Source organism: Elgaria multicarinata, chromosome 10, assembly GCF_023053635.1.
Source record: "Elgaria multicarinata webbii isolate HBS135686 ecotype San Diego chromosome 10, rElgMul1.1.pri, whole genome shotgun sequence".
Classification (NCBI taxonomy): domain Eukaryota; kingdom Metazoa; phylum Chordata; class Lepidosauria; order Squamata; family Anguidae; genus Elgaria; species Elgaria multicarinata.
In genome coordinates, this window is record NC_086180.1 from 20,639,434 (window position 1) to 20,662,762 (window position 23,329).

The following is a 23,329-nucleotide window of genomic DNA, read 5'->3' on the forward strand; positions in this document are numbered from 1 at the left end:
AGTGGTGCCTGTAAAATCGCCATCTCCCAGGCTTGCCCCCTTTTAGGATAGAGAGGCCTTCTGGTGTCACCCCACTTGCGTCGCAAAACTCTGAGTGGGTGAGGAGGGTTGGCCTCAAAGGTAATCCCTATCTTTCCAGCTGGGGACACAAAAGTCCTAGCTGGGAGCCTTAGGCTTTACCCATCACTGCAACGGTGCCTCTGAACCTTAACCCTTCTCAAGATGCCTGGATATACCTGTCTACCAGCCCAATGTGACCGAAACAATTTAAACAGATTACGGCAAATCCACCTAGTTTAGGGTGACCAACTGTCAGGATTTCCCCAGATTTGTCCTGGTTTTTGTTCTTTCCATGGTGTCAGGGGGGATTTTCTATAATTTTCAATAATGTCCTGGAATGACACATCTTCCCCTTTAAGGCTGCCATTAGCATGGCAGGAGGGAATGACATGCTTTCTTGAGGCACATCATTCCCCCACCCCGAGCTCCAATTGAGGTCTTAAAGGGGAAAGTGGGTCATTCGTGGACATTATAGAAAAGGCCCCAATTGGAGTGGATGGTGGTGGTGCAGAATGAAATCCTTTCCCTTCCTCCACTCCAATCGGGTTCTTTAAGGTGGCGGGGGAATAACGTTACTCTGTACAGCACCATGTACATTGATGGTGCTATATAAATCAATAATAATAATAATAATAATAATAATAATAATAATAATAACGTACTTTCTGCAGGACTCAGAAAGCTGCTTCCCCACACACACACTAGGTGTCCTCTTTTTTGGTTTCCCAAATATGGTCACCCTAACCTAGTTATTACTCCTACCAGTCATGGTTGACTGCAGCTCCCTGTTGACTGTACACTCCATGGCAAACCTGAATTGAGTTCCTTGCCTGCAACATAGCAAGGGGAATTGGGGAAAAAATAAATTCGAAAGCTAGGGTTGAGCTTTTCAGCTCATTGAGGTTCTCTGAGTTCCAGCTTGAAGTTCAGTCCACCTCACTCCCATTTCCAAATGCTACGCACTTTTCTTCCGCTCCATTGTCTAAAGCATGGGAATGCATAGTTTTAGAGTGCACATGTTGCTAATGAGCACATTTTGAAAATTCAATCACAAGCTTAAGGATATGCAAGCTTTGTCTGAAAAATGTGTACGCGTTCAGGGTGCAAATGGGCAAGTGCCGGTCAAAAACAAATCAAAACAAAATTCTTGTGTCTAATATAGCTTTTTTTTTAAAGGATACTGTGTTTTTATGCTTTTCATGTTTTTAAACCCTCCCGACATGTCACCTCTTCTGACATGAACCTACCTGTACACTGCACTCAACGTCTAACGTCCTCCTCCTCCGAGTGCCTACTCCGAGGGAAGCTTGGTGGATGGCAACAAGGGAGAGGACCTTTTCAGTGGTGGCCCCCCCAATTATGGAATGATCTCCCAGATGAGGATTGCCTGGCGCCAACATTGTTATCTTTTCGGCGCCAGGTCAAGCCCTTTCTCTTCTCCCAGGCATTTAGCAGCATTTAACAACATATGCTGAGTTTGTTTGTTTTTTAATGGATCCCAGAACTGTTGCTGTTAAATGGATACTGTTGTTTTTATATTTTTGATGGTTTTAAATTTTGTACACTTTTTAGCGTTCACTGTTTTTAACTTTTCTTAACCACCCAGAGAGCTCGGCTATGGGGCGGTATATAAATGCAATAAATAAATAAATAAATAAATAATATGAAAACAACACACAAGGCGCCAGAAAAGACCATGAAAGTTCAGCATGTTGATGCTGTCTAGCTTATACTGGTAAGTCCTATAACTATAATTGCCCTGAAATAATGTATTCATGGTTTTATGCCAAGTGATGAAGCCAAGCTACGTCAGCAGGCTCCTTGACTTTGGACCAGAGCATTTAGGCATTTCTGTAAGATGCATCGACTTAAATCCTTTATATGCAAATCTTATGTGAAATAGAGCAAAAGGTCCTTGGAATGAACATTTGATTGCTGGGGCCCCTGGGATGCCTACCATCTGCCAATGCTTTTTTACAATGTGAAAATGTAAACAAAAATTGTGCATATGCTTAAAATTGGTGATGTTGACCTTGCAGCCTTCATGCTTCCAGGGACGGTCTAATTACTAGGGGCGGGAGAATCTCTCAAAGGATTCATCACTGGTTCATGAACTGGGCAAAGTTTAATTCAGGATCCCTTTTAACTAAGCTTGTTTTCTCATCTGTATTATGCACAGCTGGCCATAATATCACTGCTTTCACCCCCTAAAACTGGGCAAGCTAAGCCTGCCAAATGAGTTTCTGTATTTCAGCTCCCAAGATAATTTTTGTTTTTATCTCCAACCCTTTAAAACTTTGTTCTTTACCAAACATAATTAAAACTCTCAATGAGTTGTTCTTGTAGACCAAGAACCAAATCCTCTCATACTGAAAGGGAAATGCACTTTCAGAATGCATAACCAAGTTTAGGAAATTTTACAGACTTAAGAGTTGAAACCAGGCTGAGTTTCCTTTTTTTTTTTTTGCATAGGAAAGAGCTAAGGATGTGTGAATCAGGAAAACTCATGCTTGCCAATTTTCTTCCAATTCCCTCTTGAAACTAGTGATGGGGCAAAAATCTACCGGGGCCCACAAGGGCAGAAGAAGCCCCCGTGTCCAGCCCTCCCGGGCCCTGATGGACACACATGGTAGATTTTTGCCCCAATCCTAACAAAGGGGGCACAGGTCTGTGCACCCTTTCTCCTTTTCACTTGCTGCATTAATGGCGGTTGCCATCAAAGCAGTGGGGGAAATATGCAATTTTCCCAAGGCTAAGGAAATTGCATATTTTCTCCCCCCTTTAAGGTCACAATTGGCATTGGGGGGGGAGCAAATCCACTTTCCTGGGTGTCTGGAAAGTGCACAATTTCCCCGAACATGCTAATGGCATGCTGGTGGAATTGCACACTTTCCGGATGCCCCAGAAAGTGCACCTTGGTGAGTGCTCAGCTGAGCTGGCTCCTGGAACAGGGCTGGCCAAGCAGTGCTTGGCAAAACCACGGGGCAAGTGCCCCACGAGTTCTTCAACCCCTACCCAAAACTCGTTCTGGCTCGAATCTGTATCAGATTGCAAGTTTTTGCTTTGTTTTGTTTTTGCATGAAAAGCCGTGCATAGTTTTATGTGTATTTCCCCAAATGTATGCATCCATTGTTCATTCTTTGAAATGTATTCATTCTTCTCCCATTGCTTAAAGCGTACCTGTGCACATTTTTCAAAAGTACATATTTTATGTACATTTTTCAAATGTACACATGCTGTCCAATGCGTTTTCTTTTGGTCTGTGAATGGCTTTGCAACCACAGATTTGCCTCCAAAGCTGTGTTCGGTCAAGAATGTGCAAACTGGGTAAATCTTGATCAAAAATGAACTGAAACAAATTTCTCATACATCCCTAGAAAGAGCCCATGGCTCACATAACAAGATACTTTTTGATATGATTAAATCACATGTAGAATGAATGCTTGCATGTAGGAATATGATTCCAAATGCTGTTCCCATCCCTAACATATGTTCATCTTCTGTATGTGTATAGGGCTTATTTACCCACAAGTGGAATGCTCATGGGCCCTATTCAGGTGTTCCTGAAATGTTTCTGTGGAGGGAGTGCAGTGCTGCTGCATGTGCTTTTCTGCTCTCTCTACCCCACACACACACACCCATCTTCCCACATTGAATTTGAAGCAAGAGAGGGTTGAGAAATAGGTTGTGCCATCTGACTGGGAGATTCATGCTAGCAGCTGCCAACAAAGCTGTTGTTGGTCAGCTAAGCTGCATTACTCCCTGCCCTAGACTATGAGCTTTTCTTCATGAGGCTGTTAATTCGCTGTATCTTCTTTCATTGCAGAATTGAGAACTGAGCCCCACATGAAAAGCATTCACTTTCCTACCTTTCTGCTACATTGCCTCTAGGTGGCACTGTGCTATGGCAGAACAGCACAATTAAACAAGTGGAAAGATGGTTTTCTTTCACTTTCAAAAACAATGCTGCATTTCTCCTGATCTAAAAAAAACCCTCGCTAATTGCTTTTTAAAAACAAAAGCAGAACTGGAGGGTCATGATGTCATGTAAAGAACCTTTAAACAACCATGAGAACAGAATGATGAGAGCACAATAAATGGCTCATGTAGAAATGCTTAAAGAATAGGAGAATGAGAAACCACTGTTTGCCATGCTACACTGGAGCGATAAAGTAAAATGCAGTCTTCCTACGCCCCCCTTAGTCATGTGGCTTTTTTTTTTTTAATCTTGCACCCCTGGAATTTGTTGAAATGCAGATTGGGGGAGTGCACTGTGTACTTAAGGTGCATGTTTAAACAGAAAAAGTCTTACAACTAACCAGCATGCCCCAGTAAGATGACGATGACCCCAAAGCCCCAAAACAAAGGGAAGAATCTAATCAAAGATAATATCTAATGGCAGTAGTAGTAGTTCCATTTAATATGTTTGTTGTCTAAATCTAGCAAAATCATTAGGGTTTGAGAGGGAGTGCATGGCTCTTCTTGCACGGTCCTATATGTCCTGGGAATGCTTATGCATTTTTCATGCACGTGCCTTCGCTCGTTATAATTATTCAGCGTCAGTACCATTTGTACCTGTAGTGTTTCTAGTAGGCTTCTACAGAGATCTGTCATCACTTCTGCATGAATAAGACTCCTTGGTACCATCAGGTTAATGATATGCTGGACATTCTTAGGCACGGAACTCAGTGCCAATCTGCTTGTGGTAATCAAATATGCAACAGCCTTTTCTAAAATCATTTGCATGCATCTCCGCAACTAATGTCTGAATCCTATGGCTTGTGTGATCCATTATGCTACTTCACTCTCAAGTAGTATTGTTGGGTTTCAAATAATTCTGCTCGGGGTAAGGGTATAGCCATCTGTGTTTTCTGTCCTTCCCACTTTGGGGCTAAATATGCCTGCTTTATAAACTTTACCTGTGCCTTAATATGCCATTCATATGGATTTAACGACAAAATTGTGTTTTGTTCAGCAACACAGGAGTTCTCATATCTAGCCCTACACTGAAGCAGTCCACTAGCGATATGTGTTACCTCTTTCATTAGCAATTGTAAAAACATAGATAATGATACCCTAATTATATTTAGCTCAGGGAGAAAATGAAAGTGATCATGTGAAACTACCATCATCTAATGCAAATGCAGCAGGAACAAAACTAAGATTGCTCGGATAACTTCAGGTTTGATGATTTCCAGGAGCATTCTGTCAAAGCAATCTCTTTCAATGAATGTGTTGTTGTTGTTGTTCTTGTTGTTGTCCTCGTCCATATTTACCGCCTGTTCTAGATTAAATAAAAGAGATCTCAAGAACCATGGCTTTCAATGAATTAGAGAATATAAAAGCTATTGGTCACCTGACCTTTAACCAAGTGCAGTTTTAATTTACTGAAAATAAAACTATTTTTACTGTCAGTCTAAAAGCGGGCAGGAATGAGGCCAGGGGGGATTCCACACGTCATACTGAGGGCGCCCCCAAAGCGATCGTGTAGCTTGCCTGGGAAGAGACGAGGAAGAGGCGTCCTTGCCACCGCCGCCACCCACCTACCTCCTCGCCAGCCGGGTCGGAGAGCTCGGCGGAAGAAGGCGGGGCTCTTCCTCGTCTCTTCGAACAGGCAAGCTACACGATCGCTTTGGGGGCGCACTGGGGGCGCATGGAAGCACCCTCCGTGCGACGTGTGGAATCCCCCTAGGTTAACCTTTCTTGGGAGGCTAGATTTTGGGTACCTCAGTAAGAAACGGCTCTCTCATCCATACCCAAGCCCTGTACTTCAGACAACAACAGAGATGCACAAACAGAACAGGTTCCAGGATTTTGAGGGCCCTTTTGCAAGACACCTTCAATGGCCACTCTCCCTCGTGAAGTCTACCTTCTCACTGCCATTGCCACTAGCTGCTCTTGCTCCCCATCCTCTTTCTCGCCATTGCTACTGCTTGGCTGCTAGATGGGCAGAGAGCTGGTGAGCAAGTGGGCAGGGGCGGCAGCTGCTGCTGCTGCTGCTGCTGCTGCTGCTGCTGCTGCTGCTGCTCCTCATCATCATCACCACCTCTGGCTGGGCCAGAGCCAGGTGAATAAGCAGACTGCAGGTTGACTATATGGAAAGGAGGGCCGGGCTGCTTGATGGTCAGAGGCTGCTCTTGAATCTTTAACAGTTGTATTGAAAGGGGAATTTCCACAGGTGTCATTTGTGTACATGCAGCACCTAGTGAAATTCCACAACAGTTACAGCTGCAGGAGCCCTGCCCTCTTGACCTGATACAAAAGAGGGCAGGCCTTCTGCAGCTGTAACTGTTGTGATGAAGAGGGAATTTCACCAGGTGATGCATGCATACAAATGACACCTGATGAAATTCCCTTTTTGATACAACTGTTAAAGATACAGAAGCCCTGTCCACCTTTTCATATGGTCACCCTAGTGCCAGCAGACTGGTTTGAAGCTCTCCGAGTTCTTTGGATGGCAGGTGACCTCTCTTGATATTATGGAGTGCTTGATGATTCTCCTCACTGAGGGGGAAGGAGGGAGATCATTTGGTAAAGGAAGGACTCTTCTTTCATGATATGCCTTCAGGTGAGTCAGAGGCCTGGTTTTGGCATAACAATGCTAGTTTGATATCCTGGCTTGTTAAACAAGTGGTGTTTGAACAAATCACCATTTTCCAAATTCAGATGCAGCAACTAGGGATACACAAGACTGTCATTTTGATTTGTTTTGACCAGAAGGTGCCCCATTTGCACCCCTGAATGTGAACACAAGCACATGTTTCAGGCAAAGCTCACATGTTCCCAAACTTGTGATTGCATTCGCAAAATGCATTATTAGGAAAATGCACAATTTTAAAATGTATGTTTTGATGGGTTTTTTTAAAATGCTTTAGTCAAGGGGGAGAAGTACACATTTGGGTGCATACTTTAAAAAAAAAACACTTTTCCAAATGCACACTTTTCCCATTTGAACAACAATAACAACAACCTTGCATTTGGGAACAATACAGATCGGACTTTGAGGTGTACCTCAGTGTGTGCAAGCCTTGCTGATTCTGCCATTCATAGCAGAAACCAACAACAGTTTGCTGAAAATTAGGAATGGCAGCTTTAAATATTCTCCACTCTTACGTGAAGGGGAGGGTGGAGTCCACCAGCTCAAGGCCTCGCCCAGCTTATTCATATAACAACAAAATAGAGTTTGTTGCTGCATCTGAACTGGTCCAGGCTGATATTAAGCTACATGTGAGGGTCTATTATATATTGGGCACTTTTTCACAGTTAAATGCTATTAAAAATAATAACTTGCCATATATATAGTGGTTGCTTGCTGTACATATAGTATTCTCTTGACATGATCAGAAAAAAACATAACTGCTTTAAATATATTTTAATGGGAACTTCCATTGTCTCTCTCTCTCTCTCTTTCTCTCTCTCTCTCTGTGAGTGTGTGTGTAATTCTGCTTATGCAGTCTTGATATCCCTATCCCTTTTCTCAGCTAGGTAGGCAGAAAAATATTGGACACACATAACTGTGAGATTTAATTAATGTCAAGAGTCATCAATAAACATTAGTTGCAATTGGAATAAGCTTAGTGTAATGATTCCTGCAATGTAAATGACTAATGCACCTGCCACTAAAATCTATGTGGAAAGTGACTGGCATTGGCCTGAGTAACTTCACATTTGGAGATTTGTACCAGATGGCCGAAAATGCTTACAGGACACAGCACTTAGGTTAGTTTTATTATTAGGTTCTAGCTTCATCTCTGTCAATAACAAATTTATTTACATAGTTGGAGAAGTTTCTATTCTGCCTTTCTGTCGAGTTTGCTAAGCATTCAAGCCTTCCAACAGTAATATATTTACATCAGGGGCAGGCAACTTCTGACCCTCCACATGTGTTGGCTCACCATTGGCTATGTTGGCTATGACTGATGGGCGTGGTAGACCAAAACAACTGGTGGGCTGCATGTTGCCCATCTGCTATTTACATAAATTAGGGCAGATCAACTCCCCTACCAACCACCTGTTCTTTCAGAAGGAGTGAAGCCCCATTCAGAACAAGCAATAAGCCTCACCCACAGGGATTTTGTTTTGTCAGGATTCAGCTTCAGTTTATTGGCCCCCATCTAGACTGTCACTGAATCCAGACACTTAGCTCTAAATCCCTGACACTTTCAGTGTCTTCGTATAGATGCTAAACAACATTAGGGACAATGAGCAATGGCTAGTAAAGGGCCCAACAAATCAAGATGCTGGGTTCTGACCACCACTACCACCTCCTTCTTCATGCTAATACAGGGGTAGGTAACCTTTTTGGGTCTGTGGGCACATTTGTCATTTTGGGCATTTATTTTCTGGATTCCCACTTTCCTTACTCACCCCCACTCCTGGATCCACACTTTTCTTGCCCCCTTTTTCTTTCTCCCCCACCCCTGCTTCTGCCACCGTCCACCACTTTCCTTTTCATTCCCCCACCTGGAATCTTTCCATTTTTGCCTCCCGCCCCTGGAATCACTTTTTGCCCCCCTCCCATGTTCCTCAACCCCCATGCAACTTCCCTAGCCCACAAGCCCCTAATCTTCAAAGTCCTAAGGTGGAAGCAGGAAGTCTGCTGATTGGCACCTGATCTGCCGACATTCTTCTTCTTTCTTAGGATTTTGGTGGTGCTGAGATATGGGAATCATTGTTTGGGGCTGGAGAAAGTGCAAGGGGTTCTTGGTAGGTGCCAGTATTCCCATGGGCTCCATGTCACTGACACCTCTGCTAGTGGGTGCCAAGCAGGAGCAATCACACCGTGTTTTTGTGTGTGTGTAACCCCGGGAATGTATCTGCTCTGAAAGCACCCACATCATCACTCTTGACTACTGTTTTCCCTCATTGGGAGAGTGGAGAAGGGCCTCAGTTGAGTCATAATGACAAAGTACCCAGAAGGGTCTAGTCCTCTCACTTTCTCCCATTTACTCCATGCCCTGCCCGTATTTGGGAGGAGTACAAGGCAAAAAATGCCATGTTTAAAAAGATGTTCTGGTGCATTCTGTCTGTTCCCCTTTTCCTTGGTGAATCCATGTTTAGGGAGGAATTTTGGGATTTATGTCTCACAAGAAATCAATATTTGATATTCAGCCTCGTTTTATACGTAGTGTTGAATAAAACCAGGTTCAGGTGAAGACTATTACCATGAATATAAATAGCAAAGGAGGCATTTCATGTATAATGCATCATGGAGAGCAGCTGTTACTAATAATGAATGACAAGGAGGTCTATCCGATGGTCCTGCTATGCCAGTAGCCTCTATGTCACACCTATTGGGTAGATGTGATCCTATGTATTCCCAAGCAGAATGCAATCCAATACAAGTAGTATCAGAGATAATGAAGCAACAGGGTCACACCTTCTCTATCCACTTGGGATCTGTATAGTTCCTTGCATCAATGTTGTAGACTGATCTTCAGGCTGAAATAGAAAAGGATAGAGATTAGTGATTCTAACTATCGTGCCCAACTCAAATATCAGTTGCCACTAGATAAGATCAGGCTATTAAGCTGCCATCTGAAGCATATTCCTGTGTGAGCTCATTGGAACTCTGACCCTTTCTACACCTAAGGATTATCCCAGGAAAAGGGAGGGATTGTCTCTGCCTGCTCCTGGGATCCCCCGTGTGTCATTTGGATGCACAGGGATGATCCCAGGGAAAAAGGTAGGTGTAGAAACGGCCTCAGAGGACTATCTTAAACATATGGATATTTTGGTGATTTTAATTTATTTCTTAATTTAAAATAAAAATCTGAATCAAATTCTGGCCTAGAAGTGCCCTCAAGGTGATTTATCATTTAAAATTTTAGAACACTTTAAAAACTTAAAACACATTACAGGTATATGTTTTAGTTATGGCATTTTGTATGTAGTCATGGATGAACTTACTCCAGATGAATTGGTTATTTCCTTGAATAATATGAACTCATCCATGTAAGCTGGGATGAGAGTTTTTCCTTAACTCAAGCTCTCATTCCACGTAAATGACTTTTTGTGCATGCACATTATCACAAACCATGCCTTGGGAGCTGTAGTTTGCAAATATGCATCTAGCAGCAGAAAGTTAAATTCAAGTTTACAACATAAAAGTACTGGACAAACAACAAATCCAATACAACAAGAGTAAGAGAGAGATGTGACATGATCATAGTTTACCATAAGCTAGAAAAAGGTTAATTAAACCAACTGCATGCAAGTGCAGAAATAGTGTTGTTTAGATACAGCCTTGTGCATGCTCAGAACGTGGTGATCAATTCCAAAGTTAATCGCAAACTCATAAATATGATGTTTTTGTATGTAATATAAACTCGTAAATTAATGCTATGTAATTAACCAGGGATGACTAGTGTTAATCTAATTGTATTTTGATATAAGTAGTTCTAAATGACCGGATGAAAATAAGGATATGTGAGGAATTAGATTTTAGCGAAATCTGATACAAAATAACCTGATCTGGACCTCCCGGACTTATTTGTGAATTGGTTATTCACTGGCTTTCTCACTTCCTAAATAAGTTCTCAGTTTAAAAAACCAAATAAACATAAATGTTTAAAATATATTTTAGATCAAAATGTGTCTTTTGAGAGATAATACATTTAAAATATGTACTTAAAGTCAGAAAATGTATAAATATTAGTAAATTAACATGGAAACAGGATGTGAAACAAATGTATTAACAAACATATGACATAGACTAGAAGACCTAGGGTGACCATATGGAAAGGAGGACAGGGCTCCGGTATCTTTAACAATTGTATAGAAAGGGGAATTTCAGCAGGTGGCATTTGTATGCATGCAGCACCTGGTGAAACACCCTCTTCATCACAACAGTTAAAGCTGCAGAAGCCCTGCCTTCTTTTATATCTGGTCAAGTACAACTGAGAAATAATGTAGTAGGGAATGAAAACAGGGGAAAGTGGACTGGTTGGGGAGAGAGATAAAACCTAGAAGATTCACAGTGAAAAAGTTGTTTTTTGCATTTTCTCTTTTAGTCACCACGGAATCATATATTTAACTCACAGTCAACATCCTTTGCAATTTCTGGTTCTGTTGTGATTTTTGTATTCCCTTGCCTGAACAAATGGAAACCAAGTATCTATACATCTTCACAGTTTATAACAGATGGTTTGTTGTGTATAATTCTGGCATCATCTCTTGAGAATAAGATTGTGGATGTTATTTTTTTTTTAAATGGTTTTAGGTCTTAAATCAGTTTCTTAGGAAAGAGTCCTTTGTGTATCACGACATGTTGGTCTCTCTTTATTGCTGCTGAATCACACCTATGTCTAATCTTTGACCTCACCACCTGCCTAATGAGCAAGATAACATCAGGAGAGTGGATTTCCCCTTGAGAATTCAAGCATAATATGCCCTGTTTCCAATAGCCATTACTGTGTGATATTTTCTCTTTGGGGAGGAGCAGGGGTTCTTAGTTGCTGAAGGACCAGTGAGGGGAAAAATATATATGACTGACGTGGAGTATGTTGTCTTGTTTTGTTTCACAGGAAAAAGCCCAACATTTACAGAGTACCCTTGTCTCTCAAGTAGATAAATCCACACAGACTGAACTTGTAGGTCACGATGTAAGTAGCTGTATTAAACAGTTTTCTTTTGTCTTCTGTATTGATATTTAAATCTCTACCAGCCTCTTTTCCTTTACTACTGCTGTGTCTGTGTATTGATGTAAAAGTGTGCAACGCCATTCATCTCTTGCTTGTTGTAAATGATTCTCAGATGCCTTCTGCGACAGGAAAAGTTAATTACAGCTACCTGCCAGCATTCCAATGTCCTATTAATTGCATGTTTTACCAACAGTTCCCTTATATTCTCTAGACTTTGGGGAGGAAGAACATGGAGAATATGTATTAGTAGAATTTGTAATTTCCCCATATTTTCAAATCTGGAAAAGCATTTGCCTACTTATTAATGACGTGATGAACCTATTATGCTTGAAATCGCCAAAGACTGCATTGTGGTACCGATAAAAGCTGCAGAAGTTTGCACGGAAGTTTGCATTAATATTTTCATCACTGGGTCTCAGCAGGGAACGTTGCTAGTAATTTAACTGAAAATTAGAATTTTTATCCTGGTGCGATTATGAACTGTGACTGTTAAGAAAGTATTGATTTTTATGAAATAACCAAGAGATCTGGAGTGTATGTGTCTGCATCTGCTTTTCTATTAAAACCTGCCCTGAAAGTGTATTGGTAATCAAGACTTGGAGAGAGCATATTATCGTTATCTTTCCCCCTAATGATCAGCTAAGGAGCATATTATTGTTATCTTTCCCCTAATGATATCCTTTAAAGCAGACCTCAGACTTTGATGTAGGTTCAGACAAGCGTTTGGTTGGTTTCACAGATATGTGTGTTGCTATTTTTTATGGAATTTCTATTTCTCAGGCTCTGATTTAGTGACTGGCATACCCCTGGTCTATTTGGTGTACTAAGCATTAACTTTAAAGGAAAACTTTTTGTTGTTATTGTTGTCTCTTAAAGAAGCGGCAATAGTGGTTGTGACAGTAATGTGAATAGTAGCTCCCTGGCATGTACGTTTCCATTTGGAAGGAGATTCTCTGACTTGGACTGTCTACAAACAACTGAGAAACCCTGCATGATTGTGTGAAAAAGTCACATGAGAGAGATGTACCACCTGAATACTTATTTGAATTGAAATATCTAAATCTTACATACCTGAAGGTATCAAGGAGGCACAATTAAACAATACAATTTAAAAATAAAGCAGCTCTTAATAATGCACCCGTAAGAACAACACACAAAAGTCTGCATCCTGTGAATGTTACGCTGAAGTCCGATTGAAATGAGATGCAATTAAGTAAGCTGTAGACATTTCTAGATCAGTCACATAGGATAGGTGGAACAGAGATGTCTTCAGTCCAGGCTTATTGGGCCTCCCTAGAAGTGCATTGCATATAGAAAGTACTAACACAGAGAAGGTCCTTGTAACTTTGCATTTTCTACCCGGTTGATGTGAAAAGATTCCCATGAGATAACAATGTTGTGCCATTTTTGATACTCCTTTAACATACCTTTCACACATCCTTTCCTATGTGAGCAGTTTAAATAAAATATTATAATTTGTGTGAATTGTTCAGCTTCTCGGGGTAACTTCTCAGGGTAATCATGCCTCAAAGTCACACCTGAACATGATTTTTCTAGCTTTGTTTCATGACCGGCTGCATTTTTTAACAATATTTTGTACCAATAAAACATCAACATATTCTAGTGCCATATCCCAAGTGTTTCCCAGTCAGAGTCTGCAGTTGTATCACCATATGTTTTCCTCACAGAAGTTAACAAATAGCCAGTTATGTACATGTCTTGATGTCACCAAACTCACCTAATTTATAGTATAAAGGGACCTTGGAGAATGAGAAATAATGAGAAACAAAATGTAATGAGTAATAAATGTAATGAATATGAGAAATAAAACAATGCTTTCCCTAGACAAGAAAAGAAAGCCCTTTGATAGCAAAGTGATAACAGTAAAATTGCATGGATGAGAACTAGTTTTTGGTTCTCATATTTCTGAAATATACTTCACAAAATCATGGGGTTAATTCTAATAGGGAAACATTAAGCAGGGAGTTCTGATTTTCTCATAGATTTTAAACACAGAATTTGTTCCTTAGCAGGAAATGGTGGCTCTGCTAAACCATGGTGCCTTGAAGATGTTCATTGACCTACATTTCAAACTTAATTTATTTTACTAATATGGAAAGCAGTGCAGTTCTGATGTTTTCAGAAGGCTTTCAAAGAATTATTTCCCTTCGTATGATGGATTTATAAAATTGGTTTTGCTTATCAGTTCACCTTTTGCTATAGCCACACTCTGGAATTATGAGGAACTAGAATGCCAACTTCCCAGTAGACTTCCTTCAGCTGTCAGCAGTAATCATATTTTATCCAGAATCCTCCAGAAGTGGAGTGGCTGGGGCATATGTGTTAGAGGACAGTTCCCAAAATAGGAACACATCTGGATATACCTAGGTAAAATCTGGATATTCTCATTCTCTTTGGTCATATGTAGATTTAAAGACTACATATAAGTTATTGTATTGTATTTGTTTCCCAGGATTTTAGGAGGACAAATTAATGTGTGCTCAACTGAGTGGTTTGCTCTGTCAGTCCCTTCTTCTTTTGCCCATGCCTGCCATTTTGATCACATCTGTTTTTCCTAGGCATACCTGTATTGCCTAGGCATGAGTGCCCCAGGTTTAGAAATTTGGCCTGTCTATAACCAACTGATAAAGAGAGGTAGTAATTAAAATAGGGGAACAATCAACTGTGTTTACAATGAAGTGTGTTATTTGCACAGGTTGTCAAGAGACAGCAACTTCAGCCAGACTGTCAAAATGTTTTGCTTCTAATGTGTACAGCAAAGATGGTTTAAAGGCAAATCCAACATGCAAGCAAAATCCTTCACATGCAACGTGTGTGTGTGTGTGTGTGTGTGTGTGTGTGTGTGTGTGTGTGTAAGAGACCTTGCTGTCTAAGTGATGAAATATTTTAAAGGATCAATGCCAATTAATCCTTCTTCACTTTCCTCTGTTCTTCAGAGACTTCTTTGATTGAGAGATGAAGGAATAATTTCATATGTGTCACTTGGGTTATTAACACAGGGATGGAAGATGAATAGACACGGTCAGGTTGCAATCTAGTTGGTTATCTGAATTCATAGGGTAGTTCTTCTGATTAGTGAAGAAATAGGTATCACAAATCCCAATCAGATATTACCTTTGATTAGACTCAGATACTTCCCCTATAACTGTGTGTGGTTTTCTTAGCTCTGAGGCTACGGTTTTACAAAGTCCTACCATGAGAGTATATTTTGTACATCATCTTGTCTGTTGATGAACACCCAAGCAACTGTCCCCAAATTTAGCATACTGCAGAGAATACCACAGCATCGTACAGGGATGCATACTCAGTTTGGCCTCATCTGTCCCCTCCACATTGATTGAAAGTGTACATAGGAAAACTAGTGGACCTATGGACAATTTCTGATCGACTACCCAGCAATTGACAGTTGCTGGGATTCTTCCAAAGAATACTGGTCTGATAGGACCTTTATTTTCTTAAGGAAGAGCACATAAGATCACATATTTTTAAGGTTGCTCATCCCTTCCCTAGAACATGTACTCTTCCTTGGAGTTCTGCATAGCAGGGGAAGACCAATATTAGTGGGCCATGTTTTGGCCCTCCCTGGGGACTCCAGTCCTTACCCAAGAAAGAACCAGAGAGGGAAATCCAGGAGGCACCTTGCCCAACTGACAATGAACAATTAGAGGATTTCATCAGAGGACTTGGAGTCAGAACAAGAGGCGGGTCAACTAAGAAGCCCCAGGGAGAGGGAGAGGGGTCGTGTGAAAAGGCTCACTTACCGTCTTCCTCTCAGACTCAGCTCTTGGCTGCAAGCAAGGTCTTCTCTGGAGGAGGGCATCTAAAGGCCCTTGATCGGTTGCAGCTGGGGGCTGGGTGGGGTCAGGAGTATGTAGTCCTGATAAGCCTGCCTGTACCTCTGGTTCATTACTAGAAACAAAGCCAGTGTGTAGTTCAAGTCTTTGCCAGATTCCTTGCCTTTTTTGCTTTGTCTGCCAGATTTCTTACCTGTATCACATCTCCCCTTACGCTCCTTTTTCCCCAAGCTAAACAATCCCAGGTTTTGTAATCTTCCCTTGTAGAGGAGATGCTCCAGCCCCTTGATCATTTTAGTTCAACACTGCCCAGCTACAGCACACAGCTACAGGTCCCAGGGGGAGTTTCTGAGCAGGACAGCTCAGCTGTCTTTTAGGGAAGCTTGTCCACTATTACTGTTCTTCTCATTGAGGAACCCAATGTTCTCTGAAATGGCTTGGAAAACCATTGATCTTGTGATCCTCCAGACGGTTTAGTCTCCAATCAGCCACTTGCCAGCATAGTCAATGGTGAGGGAAGCTGGGAATTACAGGTCAAGGTATCTGGAGGGCCACAAGTTGTCCGTCTCTGATTTAGGAAAACAGAGTATGTGAAGTAACAACTCAATCGATAGCTAGCAGGACCATTCTTTTTGAGGTGACAATGATTTCACGCTGCAGTTTAAACATACATATCAATGCCCTCATGTAACAGTTTAAATAGAGAGCCTACTGGGCAACAAAGAAATGTAATAAATAAATAAATAAATAAATATGTATAACAGCAACATAATCTGATTGTGATTTAATTTTTAATCTTATTATTATTTTACATGGCAACAGGATCCTTCCAAGGCAACCAGTCTGTGCAGTACTTTGAAGTACATTACATTTAATTGATAACTAGTTTATGTAAGATCCAAGCCAACTTTCCCCAATAAAATGGGAGATGCAGACACTATTTAGAAATGTACATATGTCTACCAGCACAGCCTCAGGTTCTTGTTTGCTTCTGTGGTAATTTATATTTCTTTATAAAAATCCTATTGAGCAAGTTGGCATTTGACAGGATAAAAGAGAGTTACTAAGTTTCTGTTTTCTGCTGAAAGCAAGGGAGGATAGGAGAAAACTATGGGATGTCTTGCGACTAGTGGCTACCCCCACAGCTACACAAATTAACAAAAGCTGAGTTTCTGATCCTATAAACTGAGTGATTAAACTACAGATGGGCTCCATTTTAACATGGTTTTTTATGATCATGTGAATTAGCATAACAATTGCTTCTGTGATTTCTGTCCAAATGTTTCCTATTTGGTTTGTTTGTTTTGATGCATCTGACATTTCTGTATCCACACTTGCTCTGTGCAACCTGCTCTGGTTCCCTGCTGATTTACAGCATGGATAGATGCAATTGTAGGAACTGCAAGACTGGGGCAGCCTCCATGACCAAAGAAGCTATGTTCGTACAGTATTCTTCCAACTTTCCTAGGGAGGGAATGCATTCCTTTGTGTCCAGGTCATCTTCATGAACTCGGCAGTGAGTGGTGGATGTTCTTATGGAAATGTGGCCTTAATTATTTATTTTTACAGCAACTATGTTTCACAATTTACTCTGCTTTCAATGCAGAATGCTCACCTTTTCAAAATCCCATGACTAATTAAGTCACACTTCAGAACTCTGATCCTTTCAGAAACTGAAATCTTGAAGAAGTTCTCTTTGCTTTTCAACTTTTTTTGCATTTTTCTTCTTCAGTAATCTGAAGAACTGTTTTTGTCTTCTGGTGCATCCTTTTACATTATTTCCCAGCATGCTCTACGTTTTACCCACCTACAATGTGTAACTATCATAATAATTGGAGGCAAGCTTTTAAAAAGGTTGGAGTTAGAACCAGTCAGGAAATTGCAATATGTACACTGTGGTGGGAGTGGCAGGGGCGGTCACTTTAACTGATTTGATATGACAGCCATCATCATTTGGATGAGGTAATTTTCACCATGCCATTACAATGGGTTGGGGCCAAAGAACCCCAAACAGAAGGAAAACAACCCACTAGTGATGTTCCACAATAGCTGATGAAGTGCTATGCTAGGTAGGCTCTTCAGCAATTCTGATAGTTCTGCTTGTCCAAGAGGAAGAAGATTGTCTGATCCATGTGGCACATTCTGCATGTGGAAGGCCTTCTTGGATCCAGCCCAGTATTTGACAAGAACTGCTTTCTGCTCATTGAAAGCAGCATGGTGATCTCTTCTCAAATGGCACATTACATGCTAACGACCATCATATGAAGGGACTTAAAGGGACCTGCATTTTAGACATCTCAAGATTGTATTGGAATCCTATTTCTTGGTGTTGTGAATCCAAAATAGAAAAATTGTACATTCCAATGTTTATATGCACCTCTCATTTCAACCCACCCACCCCATTTTCCACAACCCCGTACTCCCACATCTTTTCAGCTAGTAAATATGGTGGCAAAAGAGGTATCTTATTCCCGTGGACACTGCAACAGAAATCTCCTTAAGCTAGTGAGCTGTTTTACATGATGTACTGAGCAGTTCAGTCCTGACTTTAACTGATGGGTCTTGCTACAGCACATTCACAGTCAACTGTTTGTTGACTCCATTTAGGGCTAGATGCATTGAGGCAGAGCACTCCCATGTGGTTTCCTGTAAAGGGATGGAGTGTCTTGTCGTTGCCACCTGACAGAAATTCTGGCTCTGTTGTCTGTTGCCAAAAATATCAGTATGCTTACATATGATAACATCTGTTCCTGCCATTCTCCATCTCTTCCGCTGTTGTGGTTGTTTCTCTCTCTCTCCCATCTTCCGTATTAATTGTCATAGTGCTTTCAGTATCTCCAATATTCCTGCTGTCTCAAAACATATTAGCAATACATATATAATCTACACTTACTGATTGGGTTCATATTTGCATGTCTGTGAATTCATCTGTATTTCTGCTAGATCTTATGTATAATATATGTTTGCTGGTAGGCATGGAAGTATGTACAGATTTGTATAGCCTTTCATGTTTTTGCCATAACACAAAAGTTTCCCACCAGAAAACAGTGTAAGAAACTTTAAAATTACAATTTCATCTGATAGATTTCCATTGGTTTTGGTTTTTTTTAAAGCTGCATAGCCTTAGAGAAAACAGGAAGTTGGAAAAGGCTGGGGAAGTGTTTTTGTTTTTGTTCTTCGTTTCTTTGTTTAATGTGGAAAAGTTTTAAGAAATGATTTATTCTTACCAAATTAATAACGTTAACAAATAAACCAATACATTCAGTGGAAAAAAGGAAAGAAAATTCTTATATAAGATCTAAATTCGCAGTGCAGTATAGATATAATTATATCTTAAATAAAAGCCCAAATGGATGTTTTTCTCAGGGCTTGAATTGTTCCAGTAGCAAATCAATGGAAACCAGAGTGTAATTTAAAAGTCTTTGTTTTTGTATATAATGGCCAAACTAAACGTTCGACTAATAACATGTAGTATAACTATGTGTGATTGTTTTACTTATTCTTGTGTAAGCATGCAGGGGCCTACTTTGGATTGGGACCATAGCACTCTAGAGGGGAGGGGATAAACCTACACCTGCACCTATTTTCCCCCCTCAAAATTCTATGGCAGGAAGCGTGTTAAAAATCCTATGCATGTTTAGATGGGAAAAAAGTCCTGCAATTCCCACCATCCCTCCAGACAGTCAAGCTGTCAGGGACACACATAGGATTGTGCCCTTAATAATTTATTATTGTGATTTTGGCTTAAATATTTTAATCTAACCTTTTTTATAGCAGGAAGCATCTGTAGTGTAAATATTGTTTTATGTCTTTACTACCACTGATACATACAGCTTAATCTTTGAGACTTCATTTATCATTTTTTTCTCCTTCTTTTTCAAGGCCCTGTGGAATTCTTCATGTACTGAAGGTTCAGTTTACAAACCTCTCAGCATCTCATTGGTACCAACATTATTTAATTAAATAGAAAGTACTGGGACACACACTACAAGAAAATTAGTTTAACTTTTGTGGCCTGTATAAAGAGAACTCTGCATTTGCTGCAAGTGCTTGTCATACTTAACAACATTTCTAATGTTGCAGGAAAAAAATGCCTTATTCAATATAAAAAAATAACAAGAAGTATTCTTTACTATTCTCAGCTGCATTAACAAATAGTTGATTAAATTATTACCAGTAAATTATTACAATTTTTTGCAAAATAAAAATAAAATATACTTAATATTTCATAACTTGTGTGCAGTTTTATACTTTTGGGACAATGCTAGTAGATACTGGTGGTTCTGGAAAGCACTGTTTAGGGCCTGCCCTGCTATAAAGCATGGTGAAGTGACCTGTTTCAGGCAACACCATGGTGGTGGGTGTGGGGAGGAGAGAGGGAGAGCAAAATGCTCTAATTGGTGCCTGAATGTGTTAGCAACATTTTACGCTATGGGCTCTAGCAAATGTGATTTGTCCTCTGCTTCAGGCAGCAAAACATATTTGGGCAGCACTGACACCATTCTATGAAGTAGATCTTACAAGTTGGTTGTCTCAAAGGGATTATTTCTTGCCCTGGATTGGTGAGCAAATGGCTAACTGCACAGTGAAATAAAAGGAAGGTACCAGTCACAGAGTGGAAAAGGAAACATGTATTGGGCTATGTCAAGGTTCCTTCTGTGTCCTGGACCCCTTGAGCAACTCTTTAAGGATTTCTTGCCTTCTTAGGAGGCCTACCTTCCTTCCTTTACCTTTACCTTCCCAGCAACATGGGGTTTAAGCTGCAGACATGGGGTGAGTAACATTCCAGAGACTCAAGGCTTAATGTAACAGTTTACTGGTAAATTTAAAGAAGGAAATTACAATTAAATGTATTTAGTCAATAGAGGTCAGGGATACAGAGGCATTAAAAGATAATAAAAGTTGCAAAACATTCTTTTAACCTAGCTACATTTAACTTTCTTCAGGCTGCTTCTTCCTGCTCTTTTCTCATGCTCTGGTCTTTTTCTGGCTCTCACTTCTCTTTTTATACCCTTTCTCCCCAAAACAGAAAGTACTGTTTCAAACTTGAAGGAATGAAACTTAACCAAGAAAATAAATCTTAACTGGAGAAATGAAATTACTCCTCTCAGGAATACCCCCTCGCAAGAGAAAATCCCTGACTTTATTACTTTTCCTCTGTAGGCCTTAAACATTCACAGGACGCAACACATTTTGTAGTTAACCTCGATGCACTCTTGAATGATGATTCTCCACCTGCTATAAAAACCACTGCTGCTCCTTGTCTCAAAGGCCAGATAGGGAACACAGAACCCACTAGAGAAATGTGGTGGTGGTTTTATTCCCTTAAAACTTTTCTTATTTATTTATTTATAGCTGAAGTGCTCTGGGCGGTTTACAAAATTAAGACAATTCAAAGTGTAAAACAACAGTATAAAACCATAATATAAAAAAACAATATGTTATTCTAAAAGAGGGGCCTCCAAATTCATTGCAAAGGCTTGGTAGATCAAGAATTGGTGGCAACTCTATTCTACAGAGTTGAATATTCATAATTAATGAATATTTTCAATGCATCAAAGAAAGGGTTGTGATCCATAAGATTAATTATATCTATCTGACAAAAAACTGAGACTTTAAAAATTAGACTGGGAATCTAAGTAAATAAACTGTAAGAGCTGAGAATTGAACTTCCCCTCTTTGTATTCTAAACATACATTGGACCCATGCTGTTTTCAGCCATAACACTAAATCATGGTATATTGCGAAGTCAACAAATCTATCCTTTTCCCAGACTCCTAAACGTTCCCCCTCTCCTCTCTGCTGCCATGTGGCCAAAAGGCGTAGAATGAAAGCTTTCAGTTTTGTATAACCAACAAATTGTGATTCACATTAACTATGGAAAGGGAATTTTAGCAGGTGTCATTTGTCTGCATGCAGCACCTGGTGAAATTCCCTCTTCATCACAACAGTTAAAGCTGCAGGAGCCTTGCCTACCATGATTAGATACAAAAGAGGGCAGGGCTCCTGCAGCTTTAACTGTTGTGATGAAGAGGGAATTTCACCAGGTGCTCCATGCCGACAAATGACACCTGCTGAAATCCCCCTTTTCTACACAACTCTTTAAAGATACAGGAGCCCTGTCCTCCGTCCTATATGGTCACCCTAGATTAAGCCACATTGAAAACAACAGGCTGTTAGTTGGTCTTTAACTCATTTTGTTAGTTTCAATGGGACATGCAGCATGTTCCTTGGCATGTTTACTCAGAAGACAGTTCCAACGCCCCTCCATTTATTCTGTGTAGAAACTAGTGTTGTTGTAGATCCCAGGTCAGGATTTGGCTTCGCCAAAGTGATAAGGAGGGTTGCAGGACCCTCATCAAATGGTTTGTTGCCAAGTCCTTTTGCCACAGAGTCAGATCCTCCACACTTATGTTGAGAGGGAGTTGCTAAAAGCACTCTGAGAAACATTTTGTCCCAGGGACCCCCAAATGCAAATCCCTACAGTTTGACAATGTTGCTGAAACTATAAGAGTTGACAACTTCTGCTTCATCTTCTATGCATATACTGAATTCACAGAGCTAAAGGTAGTTGTGATTGAACCCTTTTGAAAGAAACTTAGGCTTTCTGTTAGTCATGATACCTTCTCCATTGGTTTCTGTCTTCTCAGAAATAAATCTCACCAAGTTTAAAGGGGTTTACTCATAAGTAAGTGTGCACAGGTTTGCAGCCTTAATTGTGTTTAACTTTAGCTGAACCACTGAATATAGCACATTGAACAGTTTTGCTGGTTGCAAGACTCTTTACTACATTTTTTCTTCACTGGGTTTCAGAATTAAACAACTCAATGGGTGGTAATGAGTTAATTATAATACTATACTTAATACTATACTTAAAGAACTTGGCTGAGTAACTGATTGTAGAAAAAACATGTAATAAGCACCCTCCTCAAAATTTACTATAACCAGGCTATAGTATCACTGGTCTGTAGCTCCAAGTAATATTTGGTCATCTAACTTAATGTTCAGAGTAAAACTTAGGTGGTCATGATGTATCAACAGGTCTTTTCTTCTGTCACCTTATTTCTTTCTCTCATTTGCTACTCTCCTATCAGTTCTCATCTTGATTATAGGATCTATTATTTCATAAAGAAATTATTTACATGCAAAAAATATCCCTCGCTTATTTCAACTTCTTCCTCCCTGCATCAACAAATCTAATAGAAACTATGGGGTTTTTTTGCCCTAGGTCCTCATGGTGTATTATATAATACTAAAAGAACACTGTGACTTACCTTTTCTAATAATCAAATTAGTGACTACTAGTACACCAAGGGAGTGTAGTTACCTCTTGACAATTTCTTCTGATCCTTTTTTCTTCTCATTTCCATCCTCAACTTCTCTACTAGTATCTGCTTGAGGTTCCCTGATTGCATCTGATATCATAGATGGACATAGTCCTAGCTCTTTGAACACTACATTACCTTGAAGACCTCCCTAATCTTAACGAAACTCCATGGATTTCTCACTCACAGTCCAATCCTATACATGTTTACGTGGAACATGCATAGGATGTTCTTGTCTTGAATATGGTTAATTCCCAGGTAAGGGTGTATAGGATTTCAGTTCAATGACTACACACTTTATTCAACAGGTAAGAACATAAGGGGATACTGTATACTGCCTCTAAACCTGGAATGAGCATATTATCATTATGAATTGTAGTCATTCATCACCTTACCCTCCATGAAGATATGAATCCCCTTTTAAAGCAATGAAATTTAGGGTTTTGGTTGGAGATCTTATGCTGAATTCATACACATGCACACAAGC

General features: G+C 40.2%; 1 protein-coding gene across 1 annotated transcript in view; it reads left to right on the forward strand.

Annotated features, from left to right (window-relative positions):
* The window catches only part of CCSER1 (coiled-coil serine rich protein 1), a 394,831-nt gene extending 375,082 nt beyond the window's left edge, over positions 1–19,749 (forward strand). The window contains exons 8-9 of the mRNA XM_063135191.1: positions 11,586–11,663; positions 19,400–19,749. Of these exons, the coding sequence (XP_062991261.1) occupies positions 11,586–11,663; positions 19,400–19,480 (159 nt within the window). The 3' untranslated portion in view covers positions 19,481–19,749. The remainder of the gene's footprint in view (positions 1–11,585; positions 11,664–19,399) is intronic.
* The last annotated feature ends 3,580 nt before the right edge of the window (positions 19,750–23,329 follow it).